The following is a 23,915-nucleotide window of genomic DNA, read 5'->3' on the forward strand; positions in this document are numbered from 1 at the left end:
TACTCGAATAATGTTTATTTAGCGCCTTTGTGATGATCTCTTGGGAGCTCCTGGGCTTGTAAATGTTGAAGAATATAAGTTTCACATCGAAAACTTGACTAAATGAAATACAATATATAATGAATGACACCACTCTTAATAACACCGATGTCTTTTGTGATAAAATTCCACACCTACTGAACTTTGTAGGTGGTTAAGTTGATGACCATATTAGTGTTCTTGTAGGTGGATCGATGGCTCGTCTCTATGAAACTTAACATAGTACTAGAGTGGGTTGATTTACTGGGCATGTAAATATTGAGCCCTTACCTATTACCCCTTACCCAATATGTGATGTTCACATGTTGAACTTGAATGTTTACTTTTATTCTTATCCAATACGTGGTGTTCACATATTAGGCTTGAATGTTGGACTTTGATATAGACATGAAAAGACGTGTGGTGAAAAATGGACCCAACTATATAATTAAAAGTATAATGTGTATGTCATATGTTTTAAGATTATACCTTTGTGAAATATTAGATGGAGTTGAGTTATTGCGAGCCATACCAAACTCTTACAATGCAATTGCATCTTTTTAACCTATAGGCCATAAAACCAAGTGACAATTGAATACGATTACATAGAAAAAAAAAAACTCGTAAATAAACCATACTTAGTAAATACCAAAGGATATAATATGTACATATATTATTTAACAATTAAAAGAAAAAGTAAAAATCGTCCAATATATTAATATAAAATGATGTCATTTTTTAATTTTTATAAATTTTTTTTGGGGAATTTTTAATTTGTTTCTAATAGTATGGAAAATATGCAAATAATTCCTGAAAAATATGCAGTTATAATATGCAAATAATACGTTTTACAATCCATATAATTATGAAGTATTTTTCAAATATACATACGCATGGATAAACCTTAGAAAGGGTTGGAGCGAGCACCAAAGAGGAAATAATTGGAAAGCCAGGGCAATATTGTAATTTCAAATTTTCTGTTGAGTTACGCGTTCGTGCTGTTACGCCCTTGACAGACAGAAGCCAAACAGAGGCCGAGAGCGAGCGAGCGAGAGAGAGAGAAAGAGAGGGCCAACGGCGAGAGAGAAAGTGCAAGAAAGAGAAGGAAAGCGCGAGAAAATAAGAGGGAAAATAGTTGCAGAGGATCTTCTTCTTTCTCGTTCCGGAAGGATAAAAGGTCCGCCATTGGCATTGTAGCCTCTGCAACAACATTTCCCATGTGACCTCGTCCATTGTCTCAAAACATCCAATCCCACCTACAGTTTTGTGGCACAAAGCCGTACATTCAGAGCCAGAGGTACCGGAGCGACATTGCCATTCTTTTACGTGCGTGCTGCTCCAATTCCGAGTTTGAGCAATTACGCACAATTTTTTGGATCTTTGTGCGTACGGTTCGCTCCGGAGAGAAGAATCCATGGTTTCGTCGGCATTGGGTGGTGGCTGTTGCTGAGGGAATCTAGGGTTTTGGAGCTCTGCCTGGGATCTGAATCGAATCAGATTTTTCGTCTGCAATGGTAGCTTTTTCTTATTTTCTTGGTCTCCAAGTTTTAGAATTTATTTGCTATTCATTTAAATTTTTTTAAAAATTGTTGCCGTTTAAATTCCCTTCTTTAATCCGGGTTGAATGCATTGATCTTTGTTTCAACGTGACTTGATTCTGCTCTTAGTTAGCTGAAACAGGGATTAATTCGTTGCTTTGGTGAGCTAACATGAGACTGGAACTGTTTGATTATAGTTTGTGGCAGTGAAAATTTTGGAAATTTCTGGTATTTTATAGTGGTAAACGAAAATTAAGATATGTACAACATTCAAGTTCATTTTCTTGAGTAGGTTTATTGAAATTAGCTGTTTTCTTTGTGAACTTAGTTTAAGTAAACTTATGAGATAGTTGGGCTTTAGACAGTCTACTGAATAAATGGCTTTCTGGCTTGAAATGCTATTTGTTTTCTCAAAGTAATTGGCGTAAAGAAGAGCTGCATTGTCGTCATTGCTGAAGTTTGGATTGTGTAACCTTGGTTATATGGCCGAGAGTTTATTAGGATAGTTCCGCCTAAATTAATGACCACCTTTGGATATGCTATGAATTTTGTAAAGCAAAGAGCATATCAACAATTTAGTCTATACACAGCATGAATTGTGACATTATGATAGTGTATTATAAAAAATCACATTATACTTTAGTTTGCTTGTTTGACAACTTGATTTGAAAGAAAAGTTGATACTGCTTACTAGTTTATGCCTATCAAGATGAGGCATGGCTGACTGAGAAACTGCATGTACTGAATTTTTTTTATATCTAATAAAATTTTCAAATTTGTCAAATAATGATGACTATCCTCAAGCTAATATGCTTGTCATCCTATCACATATGCACCATGAATATTTTTACTATGCTGCTGTATTGATATCTTAATGTGGCCCTTTTTTCGCTAATGTAGTGGATGCTTCCCAGTGTATAATGTGAGATATACACTGGAAGAACCTGAAAGTACTTCTAAGGAAGAATATAAATACTAATTGCTAAGATAAACCTGAAAAATCCAAAATTAAAAGAAAAGCCTCCCTTTTTTCTCTCTTGTATACTTCTTGTGTCCTAAGGTAGTGACCATCGGTGTCGTTTGGAGGGAATATTTATTACTCCAGAAAATAAAGATTGAGTCTGTTTTAAAGCACAGTTAGAGGAAAAGAAAAGAAATCTACAGCTTTCTGGCCAGTATGTAACGAATTTTGGGAGTTCAATCATTCTTATCTTGACAGTTGGAAAAACCCATGAATCTGAAAGATCTTCTAGAACTGTAGATCCCCTTTTATTGTATGAACGGATCATACTGATTCTACACCAGAAGTGCATCCAGAACTTTTTAGGTCTCCTGGATAAGTGCTTTGAATCTGAAAGATCTTCTAGAATTTGATGTTTACTTTATGCATTAACTAGGAATTTATGCTAAATGGGATTTGTCTCAGGTGATAGAGGTAGATCTGAGGTTAAGTAATACCAACCAAAAAAAAAAAAAAAAAAAAAATCCTTGACGAATGGTTGAATGAATAAATTATCACCCATATACAGTTACAGAATAAGGAACGCCCCACAGTTCTGTTGTAGATTCTTATTTTCAGTACAGTTTTCTAATTGCATCACAGTCTTGCTGTCTAATGCTAGCTTAATATGCCTGCTGAGGATCAAATCATTGTCCATGATGATTTTAAATTAAAGATCTGGCTTGCTCTTTCTTATAGAGGCACTGATTATCTTATTTTCCACACAGGCTGCTAATGTTAATTTGGCGGTTGGATCTCTGGTTTGGGTGGAAGATCCTGAGGTAGCTTGGATGGATGGAGAAGTTGTAGGAGTTAATGGTGAAGAGATTGAAATAAACTGTACATCAGGGAAGACGGTCAGTGCTGCTTTTGTTTTTAAAATTCTTATTAAGCCTTGCATCCACTTTTATTAGCTATTTAAGAGCTAACATATATATTAATCTTGAACTTCAGTATGAATTTTTTAGTACCTGAAAGGTAAGTGCATACCTATCACACAGAGGGCTTAATAGACCTATCATGTTTGTAGGAAAAATGATGGCGAAGAATTTTAAAACACTTACTAGATTAGGAGAATGTTTTAATAACATAGTATACCCACAAAAAATTAATCAGGTTCTTTATTTACCAAGCAATGACTCAATGTTCATTTGAGTGCATGTATTTCATGTTCCTTGTTTTACTTTTCCTTTGATATTGACAGACCCGTCATGTTTATTTGATTTTGAACAGAGCCATCATGTTTTATTGCATATATATGAAATCTACTGACTGACCATCCTTGCATATTATTGAATATCATGATCAACTAATGGGCTCTTTTTTCTTCCCCTTCTGTTGTAGGTTGTGGCTAAAGTATCCAGTGTGTACCCAAAGGATCCTGAATTTCCTTCATGTGGTGTAGACGATATGACAAAGTTGGCATATCTGCATGAACCAGGGGTTTTGCAAAATTTAAAAAGTCGATACCATATAAATGAAATATATGTGAGTACTACCAAGATATACACAACCCCTTTTCTTTTTTGATTGTAGGTAGATTTATTTTTCCCCAAAAGGTCATCTACGTCATGTTATTTCCTAAACCTGCATTCATTTTCAAACATGGATGCTCTCATTCTTTTTTTGTATGCAGTCGATACTGTAATTGCCAATATTTTTTTTTAAAGGTATAACTTTAATAGTTGGAAGACGGAGCTAAACTCTGTCATTGTGTTTCCAGACTTACACAGGAAGCATATTGATAGCCGTGAACCCTTTCCGGAGACTACCTCATTTATATGATAATCATATGATGGAACAGTATAAAGGAGTAGCTGTAGGCGAGCTGAGCCCACATCCTTTTGCTATAGCTGATGCTGCATACAGGTATTTTGTTGGATTTGCCACTGGCTTCAATTTTTTAGTGTGGCTTAAAAATAAAAGAAAATGTTTTTCTAATGCAGACAGATGATTAATGAGGGAATAAGCCAGGCAATTTTGGTCAGTGGGGAAAGTGGAGCTGGAAAAACAGAGAGTACAAAGATGCTTATGCGTTATCTTGCCTATATGGGGGGAAGAGCTGCATCTGAGGGGCGGTCTGTGGAGCAGCAAGTCCTGGAGGTAACAAGTTTATGATGTTCTTACTTGTCCAAGTGGGTAGTAGCATTACAGTTAGTTCTCTTTTTGTTGTCTTGTCAGATGTCTCTTGTTCATGGCTTTTGTTGGCAAGTGACTTGCGTTTGTGATAAAATCCATATCTTCATTTATTTATTTATTTATTTTATGGCAGTCCAACCCTGTTCTTGAGGCATTCGGTAACGCAAAGACTGTGAGAAATAATAATTCAAGGTGGGAACCTTTTTTTCTTCTTCTACTGGGATAACTAGTTACTATTATTCTTGTGTCTACTGGGACAGCTAATCTTAGGGTGGAAGGTTATTATGGAAAGTAATATGTATTACTTTAACTTACATCTTCTATTCATTTGGGTCAATTTTGAACTTAACATAATTGCAGTCGTTTCGGTAAGTTCGTAGAGCTTCAGTTTGATCAGAGGGGAAGAATCTCAGGAGCAGCCATCAGAACTTATTTGTTGGAGCGATCCCGAGTTTGTCAAGTGTCTGACCCTGAGAGAAATTACCATTGTTTTTATATGCTCTGTGCTGCACCTCCAGAGGTAAATTGATCTCCTGTATACATATGGTATATTCTTCATATGTACTAAAAAGTAAACGTTTTGAATTAGAGAAAACTAGAACTATCACTGGATGATATAGATCCTAGCTGTACTAACTTAATTATTCTACTGCTGACCATAAATTGATATGAATTTCTAGTTTGTTACTAGCTGTACTGTGTGTCCAGTGCTCATGATTGTGTGCAGACAGACTTTGATGTCTGCATGGTAGTGCTACTCTAGCTCATGTAGAGTGGGAGTTGAGTGTGAGATAATTAAACCTATGAACAGTTCATTATCCAAATGACATAACTAATTCTTGATATAAATTTCTAACATTTGAATGTTTTCTTGTGCCCACATTCAGGATGTCGAAAGGTACAAATTGGGTAATCAAAGAGCATTTCATTATTTAAATCAGTCAAACTGCTATGAGCTGGACGGGGTGGACGATTCTAAGGAGTACCTAGCAACTAGGAAAGCTATGAATGTTGTTGGGATAAGCTCTGATGAGCAGGTATGTCACTGGAGATAGCTTATGAACATTAAATGATCTGTCAAATATCTTGACCACTGCTTTTCAAAAAATAAAAAATAAAAATCTTGACCACTGTTCTGATTTTTGCAGGATGCAATATTTCGAGTTGTAGCTGCAATACTCCATTTAGGCAATGTTGAGTTTGCGAAGGGGAATGAGACTGATTCATCTGAACCCAAGGATGATAAATCTCGGTTCCATCTCAAAATAGCTGCTGAACTTTTCATGTTCGTGACCATTATTTTATGTACTTTTGTAAATAACACAACTTTTGAGGTCTTCATAAGTGAAAGGCTAAGCTTTAATCTACAATTTCTGTTAGGTGTGATGGGCAATCTCTTGAAGATTCTCTGTGCAAGCGTGTAATTGTGACCCGTGATGAGACCATTAAAAAAAGTTTAGATCCAGATTCTGCAGCCATCAGTAGAGACGCATTAGCTAAAATTGTATATACAAGGTTATTTGATTGGTATGTTCATAAATATACTAGTTCGTTCATCGTTGAGAAAAAAATTTCTGCGTTGACTTATCTCTGGTTGTTATTTTTTCCTAAAGTGGTGAACTGATTTTCCCCAGGCTTGTAAACAAGATAAATAACTCTATTGGTCAGGATCCTGATTCAAAATATTTGATTGGAGTTTTGGATATTTATGGATTCGAGAGTTTCAAGACAAACAGGTGCTTAACCGGTATGCTTTTATTTTCATCGTTTAGAGGTTAAATTATTGCAGAGGACTGCATGGATTCCTTCTGTTTTTGGGATGGGGATCTTGATTAAGAAAGTTAACTCTCTTGCTGCTCTATGATGCCATTTGACTCATAATTGTTTTCTTCTTTTGCGCTAAAATACTGAAAAATCCCCTGGGTGTTTTATTTAGGCAATCACATCAGTGAGTGACAAATTTTCAAGTGATCTCACAGCCTTTGCTTCTCTGGCTTATTTACTCATGTAAAAACATTACTGCTCACACATTTCCGTGATATCTCTGTTCTGTTATTAGTTCTTAGGTTGGTCTGGTTGCTCTTATTATATTCTTGACATTACTCCTGATGTGTATAATTTCAAAACTTTTAACTGGTGTGCAGCTTCGAGCAATTTTGTATCAATTTGACAAATGAAAAATTGCAGCAGCATTTTAACCAGGTGTGGGCATGAATACATAATATGTATTCTTTGGTATTCTTGGATCTTCAAGACTACTCTCATTTACTCAATTAAGTGTCAACATTCTGCTTGACAGCATGTGTTCAAGATGGAGCAAGAAGAATATACTAAAGAAGAAATTGACTGGAGTTACATAGAGTTCATAGATAATCAGGATATTCTCGATCTCATTGAAAAGGTATGCCATGTATATTTTTTTATTTAAGGTCTGCTTATCTTCCCTTTGAATTAGGCCATATATATTTGAAATTTATTTCCTTTCTTTGAATTAAGCTATCTTTTAAACTTCTCGCCTGTTCTCTGTTGATTGATTTGCTGGTCTTCATGTGTTGTACTTAATTGAATTGTTATTATCATTTATTTGCAAGAGAAGGGACTGTCTATCTGAATGAAAGAGTTGTCAGTGCCTCATGATATCATGTGTTATTTCTCTGATGTATGTTTTTATCATTTCAGAAGCCTGGCGGCATCATTGCTCTTCTTGATGAGGCTTGGTATGCACTAGAACATAAAACATTAATGCAATACCTTCCCCCTCTCCCTCCCTTCCTTCCTCTTAAGATATCAACCGGTTAAATTTATTTTTGCTTTTCAAAAACCGGTTGATTATGCAGACTATGACATATTTTCATTTAGTTCTTGTGATATGATGACAAGTTCTTGTTATGCTTTGTAGTATGTTCCCAAGATCAACACATGAGACATTTTCACAGAAGCTTTATCAAACTTTTAAAGACCATAAACGTTTTAGCAAGCCTAAATTGTCACCAACCGACTTCACCATTTGTCATTATGCTGGTGATGTAAGTTTTGAATTCAAGCTTCTTATATAAACTACATCAGACTAATGAATTCAACTCCTACCAACGATAAGTTATCAACTTGATATTTATTTCATTGGAAAATTTGGTTTTCAGGTTACTTATCAAACAGAATTCTTCCTAGATAAGAACAAAGATTATGTTGTTACAGAGCATCAAGCACTCCTTAGTGCCTCTGAGTGCTCTTTTGTTTCAGGCTTGTTCCCTCTTTTACCTGAAGAATCTGCCAAATCATCAAAATTCTCTTCAATAGGTTCTCGATTCAAGGTCCCTTTCTGTTCTAAATTTCTAATTAAGCATATGCTCATTGCACAGTGAAATATTTTTGTGTTTACGTTCCTTCTGTTTTTATTCTTATCGTCTTCTTGTACAGCAACAACTGCAATCTTTGCTTGAAACACTAAGTGCAATTGAACCTCACTACATACGTTGTGTAAAACCAAATAATCAACTTAAGCCAGCCATTTTTGAGAATGGTGCTGTTTTACAGCAGCTTTGCTGCGGGGTAAGCATATTGTGTATTCAATTCATTTATGTTAATCTTACCAGTTACATTTTTTACATAGTAATGCAACATGGCCTGGTATTTATCTAATTCCAGGGAGTAATGGAGGCGATTAGGATTAGTTGTGCTGGATATCCGACCAGAAAGACCTTTGCGGAATTTGCAAGTCGTTTTAGCATCCTAGCACCCGAGGTTCTAAATGGAAGGTAGTTTCATCAAATTCTCTGAACATCAACCGAGCTCTCTCTCTCTCTCTCTCTCTCTCTCTCTCTCTCTCTCACACACACACACACACACACACACACACACTCTAGATAAGTTATCTATATTAGTTTTCTCCAATGCTTGACGCGTGTGAGTGCTGATCCGCTGGTGACCATAGCATTTATCATACAAGTCCCATCCTGCATTACAGAATTTTTGCTATATCTATATATGGTCAAAGATCCATTGCTACTCACCTCACAGATAAATTTTTCCTGCAGTTCCCATCCCTGCACGAGAGAATTCTTTCTATATCTATGCAGAACATCATGGCTAACCTGTGAGGCTGAAACTATTGATTGCATTAACTGTGCAATCACTAGACTATATATAAATATGTGAAATGTCATGGATGTTGGATGAAACAATTAATTGTGTTGCACTCTAAATTCAACAGGGCCAGTGGAGTATCAATCTACCTTTTTATCTATCTAGAACATCATGGATATCTCCAACAATCAATTGCATTGACCACACAATTTAGTCAACATGATGAATGGAGTATATATGCACTACCTATATGGAACTTCTTGGATGTCCTGCAACAAATGATTGCACTGACTGCACAGTGAAATCAACATGATTAATGGACTATATATTTACTACAAACATATATATATATATATATGCTGCTACGAATATATATGGATGTGTGTGTTCGTTTTTCTTTTTGTATGCTTGTCACTGCATGTTTTTTGTTGTTGTGCAAGAGAAATGGACTACGCATGTAATACAAACTATAGCAGTTTTGTGGGGTTGTGGTGTTCTAGCAGTTTTATGGCTGGAGAGAAATACGGAAGGGTTTTCGAATATTGGGATAGAGGAGGAGGACTTACAGGATAAAGTTAGATTTTAATAATAACTTTGGGTTTCATTATCTTTTGAATTTTGGGATGTATCTTGTTTGGAAAGTCTCACTAATTGGAAAGCAACTGTTCTCTGATATTCTAATTTAGGCTTAAGTCCTGTTTGATGGAAAATATTCTATTGTTTGTAGTATAGTTATCATTGATGTAGTGTTAAAAGTGGACATCTTGTGCATGACATGTATTACTCAGACTTGTAGCATTAGAATTTCTTCTTGTTTTTTTTTTTCTTTCTAATTTTATTTTGTTTTTATATAAAAAGTCAGGTAACTTTCTTAATTCTCTATTTTCAGTGTTGATGAGGTTGCTGCATGCAAGAAGCTTTTACAGAAGGTCAACCTCAAGGGATATCAGGTACTTAGAAGTTCTGCTGCTTTAACACACTTACAGTTAGATTTTTATCTTTAGTTTTTAAGTGCTTAAATAATTAAGTGGGAACTACTTATGTTTCCACTTCTGCATTTGTGGTTTTCTGCATTGATTTGCTTAAAATGGATGGCAGTTTCTTGTCACATAGGTCTTGGCTCTGTATTGCAGTATAATGTTACTGATACGAAGGGGTGTAAATGAGCCGAGCCAAGCCGAATACCAAGGTGCTCAAGCTCGGCTAGGCTCGGTTGTGAATCAAACTCAAGCTTATAGTTGGCCTGGCTCCGCTCGTCTCTTTTTTTTATAAATTTTTTAATTTTTGTAAGAGCTCTTGGATTAATGAAAACTAAGAAATAATAAAGCAAATACACAATAGTAGGATTTGTCCTAGGAGAAATGTACATTTTTGAAAGATTGTTCATTAATCTGAATAAGGAAAAGCAAATATTTTTTTTTTATAATAAATATTTTGGATTTAACTAAAATTACATGATAGATCGATATCTTTTTGGACATCTATTTTAATTATACAATAAAAATGACTACATCTTTACGAGCCAAGTTTTGATGACCAAGCCAAGCTTGAACGACCTCAAGCTATCTCATAAAAAGTACAAGCTTTATGAGCCGAGTACACCAAAGCTCAAGTTTGGCTCATTGTTCTAACAAGCCTAATATTTTGTTTGAGCTCAGCTCGTTTCTCTTACGAAATGAGCTCGAATGAGCCAAACGTCGATCTCAAACTGTAACAGCCTTAAATCTACATTTTCAGAAATCAAGCCACTTTGTACTGCTGAGCTTAACCTACAATCTTTTGTAGGGTACGAAGGAACAATCTTTTTGATAGGTTTGTGTTGCAGGTTGGCAAAACAAAAGTGTTTCTCAGAGCTGGTCAGATGGCAGAACTAGATGCTTATCGAAGTGAGGTCTTGGGAAGATCAGCAAGCATTATCCAGAGAAAAGTCCGCTCCTACCTATGTCGCAAAAAATTTGTCTTGTTACGGTTGTCTGCCATCCAAATCCAAGCGTTATGTAGAGGTACCAAGTATTTTCACCTTGTGCTTCTTGGTGATAAGGTACCTTGTAGCCGAAGAGCTGGTACTCAAGATATTTTTTTCTTTTGACTGATCACAGGACAAGTTGGACGCCATCAATATGAAAACATGAGAAGGGAAGCTGCTTCTGTGAAAATCCAGAAATATGGTCGCTCGTATATCTCTAGGAACGCTTATAAAAATGCGTGCTCTTCAGCTGTTTCTATTCAAACTGGTATGCGTGGGTTGGCTGCTCGTAAGGAGCTTAAGTGCAGGAAGCAAACATGGGGTGCAGTTGTTATACAGGTGAGGATTACATTGGCTGCTTGTACTTATTTCTTCTTAATAAAGTTTTTCTTATAAAAAAAGAAAACAAGATCACGTGGATGGTTGAATCTTTGAAGAAAATACTATGCACTTATATGAATAAGTTGGTTTTAATTTTATAATTTTTTACAATTTTTGTACACGCTAATCCAGAGGGAGTTAATGTCTACTACAGAGTCAATGCCGGAAATACTTGGCCCGTGCTCGTTATTTAAGAATGAAGAAAGCAGCAATTGCAACACAATGTGGTTGGAGGCGAGTAGTTGCTCGTAAGGAGTTGCGGAAGCTTAAGATGGTGACGATCTCTTTCTTTCTCTTTATTTTTCTCCTTTTGATTTTGTCTTCTTCTTTTGACGCCTTGTCTTCTTTATTTATTTATTTCCTTTTGATTTCTTTTTCTTCTTTGATGCCTTGTTGGTATGCTTTTTGATTCTTGGTTTCAGTATGTTGCAATCCAGCAAGTATTGTCGGATCTGGTTTTATGGAATTTATTTATCTTGTGTATATAATGGGTTCCACCGCCTAAAAGACAAAATTAAACAGTAGTATCAAATAATAACAATCATGGCCAAGTCTGTGCTTCATCAAACTACCAGCTCTCTCTCTCTCTCTCTCTCTCTCTCTCTCTCTCTCTCTCTCTCTCTGTGGTAACATATTTGCAATTTTGTTACGAACCAATTTACATTGGTTTCACACAGGTGTGTATTTGAAATGAGCATCATATTTTTGAATTTTAACTTATCTTTTATTTTGCAGGCTGCAAAGGATGCTGGTGCTCTCCAAGAAGCGAAAAATAAGCTGGAAAAGGAAGTTGAAGAACTAACCTGGCGTTTGCAGCTGGAGAAGCGAATGAGGGTAATGATCCCCATCTTCTCCTAATGTATTAAGGCACAATATCCTATGTGGCCATGACTGCAATCATGTGACCAATATTATATGGATACCCAATCAGTTGAATAGCAACTACCCACAAAAATAAATTATGATATTTTGATTTTTGGGTGAATGCTTTAAGCGTTCCATTTGACAGATTTTCTTCGTATAGGTTCCATTGTTTTGTTTGATATAAGGAGCTGATACTGTAAGCCTGTAAAAGCATTCTGTGTGTAGAATGAGAGAGAAAATTCTGTTTATATGTATTAAATTTTTTTAAAATTTTTAATATTCTGTTTGGAACTATGTTTTGTTGATGCAGTAGAAATTTCATGGTTAGAAAAGAAATATACTCTTTGAAAGGACAAGTTCCAAACCAATTTGCCCAAGTCTAATAGTAAGACCTATTTAGTTCAAAGAGTAGTGTCCATCTTAATGTAAGGGTCTGCCAATAACAAATATATTTCTTTACTCTCTCTTCTCCTCTCTATCATATCTTGCTAATTTCTCTCATATTAAGTTGTTTTGTACTTCCTTTTCTCTAAACCTCATTTATTTACTTACATTTCTACCATCTGTAAGAATCATAGGATCACCATCATGTAACACCTTATCATTGGTTCACCATTTACCTGTGGTTCAAATTGTTATTTATACATCCATTTGGCTCCTTGTTGATTAAGGTTCATTGTTTGATAAGAAGCACAAGCAGTATAAGTATGCTGACTGTTTATATAGTAAGTTTGAATGCTGTAGTGTCATGAATATGTTTTGGTTTGTTAAACTAGATGTAGCTTGAATTAATGTTTTTCTCTAAAATATCCATGGTAGATTGCTTGTCCACTTTACTGTACAGTTTCTCTTGTGATATAAAATTTCATGTTTTCTTTACAGAAAAATGCAGAACAAGGGAGGGGCTACTTTAGGACTCCCCCCCTTTTCTTTCTTTCTTCCTTTTCTTTCCAAACTCAGTAGTCCATTTGCGTGAGTGTAAATGCAGGCTGACATGGAGGAGGCCAAAACAAAGGAAAATGCAAAGTTGCAGTCTACTTTGCAAGAGATGCAACTCCAATTTGAAGAAACTAAATCACTGCTTATGAAGGAACGTGAGGCTGCAGTGAAAGCATCTGAGGAGGCAGCGAAAGCAGCTGAGGCTTCAGCGAAAGCAGCTGAGGCTTCAATGAAAGCGGCTGAACAAGTTCCTGTCGTACTGGAGCTTCCAGTTGTTGATCATGAAATAGTCACTAAGCTTACTGCTGAAAATGAGCAGCTCAAGGTAAAAGCACTGAAACTCTTGTATGCATTTGTTTCTCTTGAACAATTCAGGTATATAAGTGACCATTTCATGATTACATTCAACTGCATTCAAATATATAATTGGCTGAGTTTTTTTGCCATTGTATTTTATGATTTTAAGCTCTGATCCTTTGCAGGCTCTGGTAGACTCACTGGAAAAGAAGATTGATGAAACAGAGAAAAAGTTTGAAGAAACAAGCAGGCTTAGTGAAGAGCGGTTCAAGCAGGCTACGGAGGCAGAGTCAAAGATAATTAAATTGAAGACTGCCATGCAGAGGTTCTTTCTTGACTTCTGTCAAATTAGGATGCATCATTGATCTTTACTCTGACATTTAATTGAATAGTTGGAACTTTTATGCTTAATTGTGTTTTGTTATTCTGATTTTCTGATATAGATTATTGTCTGTATCATCCTCAGGCTTGAAGAAAAACTTTCTGACATGGAAACTGAGGACCAAATTTTGCGGCAGCAAGCATTGAAGATTTCATCTTCTATGAAAATGTCAGAACATTTAGCAGGAGCAGCAGCTCAGGTAGGCATCCCATAGAAATGTTTAGTTTTCACATTAGTCCTTCTAAGAACATTTTATTGATTTTTGTTTCTCCCCTTATAATTGCAGCCCTTGGGAAATGGTCATCATGTAAGTGAATAATATAAAGCAAGTGTTGTTTACCATAGTTGGCATTTATTTGCTGTTCTTTCTATGATCCTAATGTTGGATTTATATTATGTAGGAACCACTGAGACCTACACCATCAAAGAGATTTGGCTCAGAGTCTTTGAGAAGATCCCAAATTGAAAGGCAGCATGTATGTATTTGAGAAGCAAATGATGCTTTCCAATTCACTTATTTTTTTAATTTATTTTGTTTTACCTGTTCGTTTATATTTAATTTATGTTGTTTTACTTTTTCTATTTTATTTTTGCTTTACTTTTCTCATGAAGCTTATTCTGCTTCTATACTATTTTTGTATGTGGTGCAGGAGAGTGTAGATGCTCTTATGAATTGCTTGACAAGTAATGTTGGGTTCAGTGAAGGAAAGCCAGTTGCAGCAATTACAATATACAAATGTCTTCTCCACTGGAGATCATTTGAAGCGGAAAAAACTAGTGTATTTGACCGACTTATTCAGATAATTGGTTCTGCAATTGCGGTAAATTAATTTCCATTATAAATCTTGTTTTGCCAATAACCAATCATCAAAGTGGAGAAGGGAGGGGGTCAGGGATTAGACGCTTTCATGACTTCTGTTGCCATGAATCCTTAATTTCTTATTGAATGCTTTGATGAGATTTCTCATCAATTGAGAAAAAAAAAAAAAAACCTACTTGCATCTCGGTACCAGCTTTTTATTGTATTTGATCATGAATTCTATATATTTCAGTTGTTTAGGGGTGCTTGTCATCAGTGAGTTCTTTTCCGTCATGATTAGATCAATTACTTGCATCTCGATATGAACTGTTGAATTTTATATAGTACATAAGGAAACTCTCTAACGTGGCTTCGACATTTTTTTAAAGTGCCAGCATCCTTGTTGAGGCCACCCTGCAATATTGTCAATGATCCGAACTGTCTATTTCTTGGTACTTATCCAAGGATTATCTTTGCAAAAAAAAAAAAGAAAAACCAAATTTAAACCCACTTAGCCATCTAAATGTAATCAAATAAATATATGAAAGTCGTATTTCTGATAACCATTTAGGCATCTGTATATATTCACGTTTATGACATTCATATATGAATGACATATATGTATGTTCTTTTCTCTCTCTCTCTCTCTCTGCATAAAGGTTCAAAAGTGCTATAACCAAATCAATTAGATAAAAGCTTTTAAAGCTATCAAAAGAAAAGAAAAGGAAAAAAAATAAAATGTTTTGAAGAAATGCAGAGCCCTAAAGCAATTTGGGATATTTATCCTGTACCCTTATTGGAACTGGGGATTAATAACATATGTTTCTTAGCAGGATCAGGATAACAACGGTCATATGGCTTATTGGCTTTCCAATACATCTACATTGTTGTTCCTGCTCCAGCGGAGTTTAAGAACTGCTCCGCGAAAGCCTCCTACTCCAACAACTTTATTTGGAAGGATGACCCAAGTAATGAAATTTATTTTATTTATGTATGAGTTTGATTTTGTCCAAGTGTATCTGATTTCTATCTTTCTTCTTGTACATGATGCGATATGATGTTCTTGTTTCTTAGGGCTTCCGATCTTCTTCTGCCAATCTTTCCGTTGGTGCTTCTGATGTTGTGCGTCAAGTTGAGGCCAAGTATCCGGCTTTGCTCTTTAAGCAGCAACTTACAGCATATGTAGAAAAGATATATGGAATCGTCCGAGACAATTTGAAGAAGGAAGTGTCACTTATGCTTTCTTCTTGCATCCAGGTACTATGAATTTTGAATTTCATCATTGGAACTTGGCATGAATCTTCCGTACTTCTTACATTCTTTTAGGTGTTAGGATGGAAGAGTTATTGCTTGCTGAAGCTTTGATTTCTCCAGATAATTTTTGCTGTACTCTATGGTTCATATCTTCTAGAAGTAAGCATGTGATCTAAAGATGCTAGTGTGAACATTACATCCAGTCATTTTTATAAATTTTTTCATTTGGCCTGAATTTGTTTACCATCTTGCTTTTCCTTTCTTTTCTATTTCTTCCCTTTCTTGATGCGGATTTTCCATTGCATATTATGGTAAACATGGATGTCTTCTGTACCAGTTTGGTTTGATTTATGATTCATTTTGTTATGTAAATTGGTGAGGATGCAAGTTAGCAACCTTGGTTCCCAGGAAGCAGCTTTGATTGATGAAACATTGTGGGATGAAATATGACAGGGCTTTTTTACATGAACCAATTCGGTTAATTATATCCCATGGTATCATTTAATTAATTGCAGTCACATGTTTTCTTGAAATTTCAGGCACCCAAAACATCAAAGGGGAGTGTTTCAAAATCACCTGAAGGATCAAATAGTAATAGTCCTCCAGCTAATCCTTGGAATAGCATGATCGCTAGTCTTAATGGGTTTCTCTCTACGTTGAAAGAAAATTGTGTAAGGCATTACTTTTGACAATTTTTAAAGTGATCAGTATCCTTTTGGATACATTCTAATCCAATGATTAACCTTGTTTCAGGTTCCTCCAATTCTTGTTCAGAAGTTATCTACTCAAACTTTCTCATATATCAATGTACAGATTTTTAATAGGTAAGTTGCTGTTTTATCTTTGTCAACAAATATTGCATAGAGTTATATATATGATGGGGTTAACTTGTGGCTGCATTGTTGCTTGATTCTGCTGCAGCCTTCTTCTTCGTCGAGAGTGCTGCACATTTAGCAATGGGCAATATGTGAAGAATGGGCTAGCTGAATTGGAGCTATGGTGTAGCCTAGCAAAAGAAGAGGTACTGTTTTATTCTTATCACCAGTGAAAAGGCTAATTTTCACTTTCCTTAATCACCTGGATCCTCCCTCCCTTCCATCTTGAATGTAGCACTGGTTATTCCTTCATTAGTTCTTTTGATCATTGTTGGTTGATGTTTCATATCATTGCAGTATGCTGGCTCATCATGGGATGAACTCAAATATGTAAGGCAGGCTGTAGGGTTCTTGGTAAGTTGCGGTCAAGAAAATAAATGGAGTGCTTATGATGGTTCTTGTTGCTAGTTACTCTTTTTCTCTTTTATGATAAATAAATCCTGTCATTGATTTCTGTTGTCACCTTGTCATGGACTGAATAGTATTTGTTACAGAGACTGAAAATGTAAATAACCTTTTATTCTGTACCTTTTAATACTTTGTGTGTTAAAAATTTGATGATTTAAAAAGATTTCTTTTTCATCAAAGGAATATAAGATCAGATAGGGAAGAAATGTGACTTAGTACTGAATTTGCCAACAGTTAACAGCATTATAAACAGATACAACATATTAAGCAATGATGTTAACTCTAGATAAGTAGACATTATTAATGGCACTAGCATGGATTTCTCTTGCTTACTTATATCCCATCAAAGATTTGTGAAGTGCTTTATAATGATGCTGGTCAGTTGGCCTGTTACATATTATTGAGGCAGTATTGCCATTGTCTCACTGTGGAGGGTAAGTCGAGATAAGAGCCTGACAACTGCTCAGTCAACGGTTTTATCTTGAAAAAAGGAAAAATTTGTGCAAAAGTTTTTAACCTTGCACATCCTGTATGCAAGTTGAATTCTTGAAAAGTATTCAATTTGATTTTGCATTAAGCTTGTAGCACCATTCCTGACACATCATTTGTTTAAATAATTATGGAGGCGTGCTTTTCTCGAAATTTGCTGTATATATTCGAATGATGGAAGAAAACAGTCTCCTAATTTCATGATGAGTTTGTCCTGTACAAAGATGTTTATTAAATAGATTTATAGGCATGATACTGAATTCATATTGGAAATTCATCTGTAATTCTTCTCTGAAAACTAGTTTGATCTCTGCAGGTTCTACACCAAAAGTCCAGAGTCTCGTATGATGAACTTACAAATGACCTCTGCCCTGTAAGTCTCTCTCTGTGAAACTGGCAGATGAAATGAATTTTTAGTCAACATGTGCTTGAAGCTGGAGATTCTTGAATTAATAGATTTTGCTGCATTTATAAATAGACTTGATTACTCTCTATCTAGCTCATTTATGCTTCTGTCATCAGGTCTTGAGTGTTCAGCAGCTCTACAGAGTATGCACACAATTTTGGGATGACGATTATAACACGCAAAGTGTAGCCCCTGAAGTGAGTTGAGAAAATTGAAAACTTGATTTGAAACTGCTTAATCCATGATTGTTGGACATAGTGAAACTTCTACTTTTCTTTTATAGGTCATTTCCAGCATGAACTTTCTGATGACAGATGACTCCAGCAATGATGATAGCAGCTCCTTTTTGTTGGATGACAATTCCAGGTTAGGAAACCTCTTTTCTTTTTCTTTTTTTTCCCCTTTAATTAATGCTGATGTTTGAACTTTCTTCTAATCATACTTTGTGAATGCAGCATTCCTTTCTCGGTTGATGATATTTCTAGTTCCATGGAAGACCAGAGCTATTCAGATGTGAAACCTCCTGCTGAGCTTTTGGAGAATTCAGATTTCCAATTTTTACAGGAGTAAGGCTGTCATTTCTCTACAATTCTCTTTTTCTCTTTGTGGAGCACACTTTTGACAAGGATTCAACCCAAACTTCAACTCTTTCAACTCCTGTAAATCCGCCCCAAATTTCTCCCCTCTTCAGGTGCTCTTCTTCATTGTAACTTCCATTTTCCTGGGTTTAATATTCTTATTTTCAATTAGAAATGTAAAATTATAGTAGGCTGGATCAGATAGATAGAGGGGCAAGGATAGGTTTCGCAGTTCGAGTTCACATATTTTTGGTTAATCTTTTATTTTTATAACGGGACTTGGGGCCAGCATTCTTTATAGGGGTGGTAGCCGGGTAGAATATTGTGAATGTAGTTTGGTGGGAGGAGTTGATCTCAAAACTAATGCGCTCCAGCCCCAAATCTTCATTTGTACAAAGTAGTAGAATGTATTACAATACAAGGTATATATAGTGGAATTGCCTAATGTTTTCAGCAAAACTGTTGCAGACACATCAGTTATTTCTTTTTATTTTCCCTTTTCTTCTTTTGGTTCTGCTGCAGTAACTTCCATAGAATTTCTGTGGTGGACTTGATGTATGCACAAATTCTAGACATTGTGAATACGAAAATTATCGTTCGAAGGTCGTTTCATAGTCTGTTTCGTTGTTCGCGTTTATAGAAAAGCTTTGCATGAAGCGCTTGATGCATGCACAGATTCACACACAGAAGCAACAAACACACTTCGCACACCCTTTAATGTTTTGATATTTTGTTTGTGGATGACCAAGTTTACTCTGTCCTCAACTTGAATTCATGATCAAATTGTTAAAGAACCATTGCCCATTCCATGGCCCATCGCGTTCAAGCATTAAGAAGGCGTGTATTTGTTTTGCTTAAATTTCAACTCATGTTAGTTTATATAATAGTATACTTGAAGGACAATGCCAATTACCATACTATTTTGTCAACAAAAAAAATATATATATATTCTCAAATTTATTTACAATAATAGGGGTGTATTTGATAGTTCTATGTCACCAATGACGGATATATTTTATTTTCTGTCTTGTATGAGTCATATTGAAAAAAAGAAGAATCGAATACAGGATTTCGAATGGAATAGTAAATTCTCTTAATTCATTCTTACTAACCTTCAAATTTCTTGTTAAAAGAGTTAAGTGTAAACCCTTGACTCAAAATTCATCCTTTCATTCTGCTCTTGTAAGGTGATTAGGACTCTAACTAAAGCTTTGTCTCCCCAAAATTAATTTGAATTTCTTAGCCACTTGGCATCCCAACTTTTATTTTGGGAAAATCTTGAAGAAAAAAAAAAAAGCAGCAATTTTTGTGGATATGAAGTGTATTATTTTTCAGTTGGAATATTTTATTATTTTGTGTGGGTTCAGCTGGTTAATCATTTTGCTAGGCAGCACATGGTAGCCCTGAACTTGGTAGAATTTTTTCAATAAAAGCTATTGTTGACCATTTTCTGAGCCTTGCTGAACCCTTTGCTCCAAGCTTCATGTGATCACATGTGTTCCCATGTAATTCACATCAGATTCTCTCCCACTTGGGGAACAATTTGACTCGAAATTAAATATACAATATCTGATACCATTTCAGTTATTACAGTTATGGAGTTAGTTGCATTTCTTTATATCTATATTATAGTACTGTTTTCTTAAATAATATTAAAAAAAAAGTTAGAAATTAGCTTAGGGGCATGGAGCATGCATTATGATCCGTTTCTGGTTTATACATGAATCATATGGAATTAATGTTAATACCACTCTGATTTGGAGCATTCTGTTGCTGTACTATTTCATTAATCTTTTTTATAGTCAAACTCAAGCTTCATTAAAATAAAATGAGACTACAATGGAGGGATAACATTAATTTTAAATGCTCAAGGATCACGTTATGTGCGCATAATTGTTCATTCCATGGAAATGCAAGACCACAAATCTGTATTTTGAAGAATCAAAATGATAGTGTCATTTCGTCAATTCCAGAATTTTAAGCTACAGTTTTGCAACCATATTCCTTCTCAAATTCACAAATTTTGATTTCTCACAAGGCATTGATGGATTCTAAGAAATATCATCCATTGATATTCCTAATCGGCATCATTCATAATTTAGACTAAAACGGTATCTGATTCTTTACAAGTCTTTAACTTTCCATATTAATTAATAAAGATCAAATTACGTGTTATAAGTGTCAAAATTCATGAGAGAAACTTGTAATTTAAGCAGTGCTCAACATTGATATTGGAGCCCCTTTAGGCAAATCTACGGACATATGGGTGGTTTCTTTTATGGTAATCTCTAGTAGCTGCGCACAAGGTTTTGCATGTGTTCTTAGTCATATGATTTTAAAACTAATAATAATAATGTAGCGACCGGAACAAGAATTTTAGGTAGCGTTTCATATTTCACTGAAAACGTACTGTTTTGTATTCTCTGTCTTCTAAAAAAAAAAAATTATACTTTGGAAAATTGATATTCAACTTCATTGTATATATTCACATTATCCGCCCAACAACTTAATTAATGGATGAGATCTTAACAAATCAATCATACATGTAATGATTCAAAATATAGGAGAAAAAACTACTTTTCTTACCATTAATAAATATTATTGAGAAATTTTTAGTTTATGACATAGCTACTTACATCACGTCATCATTCATACCCAACTTGTAGATATGGACTAATAAGGTATTAGTTGGATTGGTCTAGGCCTTTAGTGTGCTCCCAAATGGACGAGAATTTTATTATCCGACTCGTTTATCATGTAAGTCTCTCTTGAGGCCAGCCAAAACTAGATATCGAACCCATTAGAAGATGTAACATAATAGATAGTATATATCTTTGAAAATAGGGAGTAGAAAATTCTCTGTGCATGTTAGAATGTGAGCATCCAACCTAAAATTAATTGGCAACAGATGGAGAGATCCAACATTTTATGCTAGGCTACCATCTTCGATGTAGGATACTATCCACCCGCTCCCTCAATTATGGCCTTTTTTTATGTCTAACACGTGAACAATTCTTATGTGCCATGTGGATGAGATAACTTTGATACCATATTAGAAAGACAAAATTCAATCCAAAACTAATTGAAAATGTGTGAAAAATGCTCATATCCTTTGAGACATGCTAGACTTCCATCTTGATTGCGAGATGCTCTCTACATGTATCACTATTTAAAAATCAATCCCCACACTCAAATATAATCCTTTGGATGGTTTAATTGAACTAGACTTTCATTCATTCATTTATTTAAACTTTGCAACAACCTAATTAACTGAATCTAATTATGGGAAAGGTGTGTCATATTAATTTGAGAATAATTAACAAGAAATTGAGCTTACCCAATTTAATGATTTCATATATCTCACTTTCTAATTGCTGCTTTTGCTTGATTTGTATTCTTTCTTTAATTCCATTCCCATAGTAGCACCAATTTTTTGTTCCTCTTGATGAGATTTTCTAGCCTTTTTTCATTCTGACCAAACTCCACCAACGATCAAATAATTAATTAAATGTATAAAATAACAAATTGAAAGGAGTTCAAAACCCATCACATAAAAAAGTGCAAATGATATTTGTCCGGATGTTCTTGTGTGCACAAATAAATAAGGAAAAAGAAATGAACAAAGGCTAAAGCATTGATTTGTTGAGCACCAACCTATATATAATATACGACTCATTATAGTCTTGATTAGGTCACATGCAGGGTCGTATGTAGGTCTTGTGTGGCATCTTTCTACATGATCTCTTATTTATTTATTTATTTATTTTTCACATTCATATTATGATATTTTCTTTATTTCATACTCATAATTTTTTTTTTTTCATTCAATCAATATATGGAGGTTTTGTTTCAACAATACTCTTTTAATTATAGCAATATCTTTTTGGTGACGGAATTATTAGTTGCCTAATAAAGATATGTGTCATTGGATGGAAACACGGAATAATTTATTTGCAAAGTATACTTGCATTAATTATGATCGCATGCCTAATGTTTATGAAAGAGTCAAATGAGAGATCACAGAGTCAAATTAGGGAAAGATTTGGGACGGTAAGCGATACGAGAATAAGAAGAATATTAGAAGAAAAGCTATATATTTTGTCAATGTGTTTGCGCAGAAGATGCCTATATGGAGGCTTTTGGGAGGAGGGGGGTGGTGGATTTTTTTCATTATCTTACTCTGCTAGTTCTCTCTTCTTCTCATGTTATTCCATGTGACCCTTATTTCATTATGAAGAAACAATTGCAACCCTCACATTCACAAAGCAAATCCATAGGGCTTAGCCGCTTAGCTCTCTCTCTCTCTCTCTCTCTCTCTCACAACATTTGAAAATCTCAATCAATAACACAATGAGTGATCTACGTGTGTGTCTATAAGGTATAACTTATAAGAGAAGGAGCTAAAGATTTCTCAAAGATTCAAATTATTTAGTAGATGGTCAATGTAATATATATATATATATATATACGTATGTAGTGGTGGGAATATTTGAAAGACATAATATAACGCAATTCAAATTTAACATAAAGTTAGTGAGTATGACCATTGCTTCACATAAATATGAATATGGTATGCTCCTCCACCAACAGTAAACTAATTATTTAGAAGTGATTATCATGTAAAAGTGTTATTAAAACCACATAGTGGTGCAGTGTCAATTTGTAAAACACAAATCCTCTAAATAGGGAAGCCCTAGAACCCTAAAGAAAGATGCTAAAAATTACAACAATTGGACTCCACAATATACCATAAACCTAATTGCTAACTTTTCTCACAATCATAATAACATGGTCCTAACATAATAACCTCTTGTTTAATCTTAAATTCAAAAGCAACACTCGAACTAAAGTGATTGAATGATTCCATAATACTATCATTAATATCATATCATTGAGGCTCGATCACGACGTTTTGATCGATATCAATACAATCATCATTGTCAAGATATTACTCAAGTTTCTAGAGATATCCATGTTTATTATTTTGATCAACTTCTCGGGAGAGTAGCTTTAAGCTTTTGTTGCAACTTTTCCTCATAATGCTGAAATAATATAATCTACAAGGACAATCTCATCAAGTATACGCTTTTCTGATCATGCACTCGTGAGATGCATAAATATTTATATGGATCCCACACACACTTAATAGTTGACAGCCTTGCAGAAGCTCCACCAACGTAGATTATCACTCTCTTTTTAGCAGGCTCGTGTAACTTTTCAAGGCAGCTGGGAATGATGAAACATATGCACACACGTATGCAAGAACACACAAAGCAAGACACACAAGGCTTTTTGCTCGTGGATTAAGATAATATATAGATGAGGCCACCATCAACATTTGGAAATGATCGAGGGTTCTACTTATTCCAAAGCTCTCTGAATAATATCCTATGAAGAACCAAAAACCTCCTCATCATCTTAATCTGCATGAAAAGAATACACTTCATAAAACCAAGGTTACATGCACGTGTGATACCTCTTTTCCCTCCATAATATTTC

The 23,915-nt window shown here is 35.0% G+C and overlaps 1 protein-coding gene across 1 annotated transcript; it reads left to right on the forward strand.

The window, feature by feature from the left end:
* Window positions 1,083–18,408, forward strand: LOC18792439 (myosin-6). Its single transcript, XM_020555500.1, has 39 exons — window positions 1,083–1,532; window positions 3,285–3,413; window positions 3,901–4,044; window positions 4,280–4,425; window positions 4,503–4,659; window positions 4,829–4,887; window positions 5,056–5,215; window positions 5,583–5,732; window positions 5,844–5,980; window positions 6,076–6,222; window positions 6,330–6,431; window positions 6,840–6,897; window positions 6,995–7,096; window positions 7,375–7,412; window positions 7,595–7,721; window positions 7,836–8,006; window positions 8,113–8,244; window positions 8,341–8,450; window positions 9,668–9,728; window positions 10,604–10,781; window positions 10,878–11,083; window positions 11,280–11,399; window positions 11,861–11,959; window positions 12,978–13,253; window positions 13,411–13,550; window positions 13,692–13,806; window positions 13,894–13,914; window positions 14,009–14,083; window positions 14,258–14,428; window positions 15,240–15,374; window positions 15,481–15,663; window positions 16,200–16,331; window positions 16,414–16,484; window positions 16,582–16,681; window positions 16,833–16,889; window positions 17,749–17,805; window positions 17,955–18,035; window positions 18,122–18,204; window positions 18,294–18,408. The coding sequence occupies exons 1-39, from the start codon at window positions 1,530–1,532 to the stop codon at window positions 18,406–18,408; spliced, it is 4,548 nt and encodes a 1,515-aa protein (XP_020411089.1). The 5' UTR covers window positions 1,083–1,529.

This window comes from Prunus persica, chromosome G1, assembly GCF_000346465.2.
Source record: "Prunus persica cultivar Lovell chromosome G1, Prunus_persica_NCBIv2, whole genome shotgun sequence".
In the NCBI taxonomy this organism is placed as follows: Eukaryota; Viridiplantae; Streptophyta; class Magnoliopsida; order Rosales; family Rosaceae; genus Prunus; species Prunus persica.

Coding starts and splice junctions, on each gene's coding strand:
- LOC18792439 (XM_020555500.1), top strand. Junction 16,682..16,832: donor GTAGCCTAGCAAAAGAAGAG/GTACTGTTTTAT, acceptor ATATCATTGCAG/TATGCTGGCTCATCATGGGA. Junction 16,890..17,748: donor GGCAGGCTGTAGGGTTCTTG/GTAAGTTGCGGT, acceptor TGATCTCTGCAG/GTTCTACACCAAAAGTCCAG.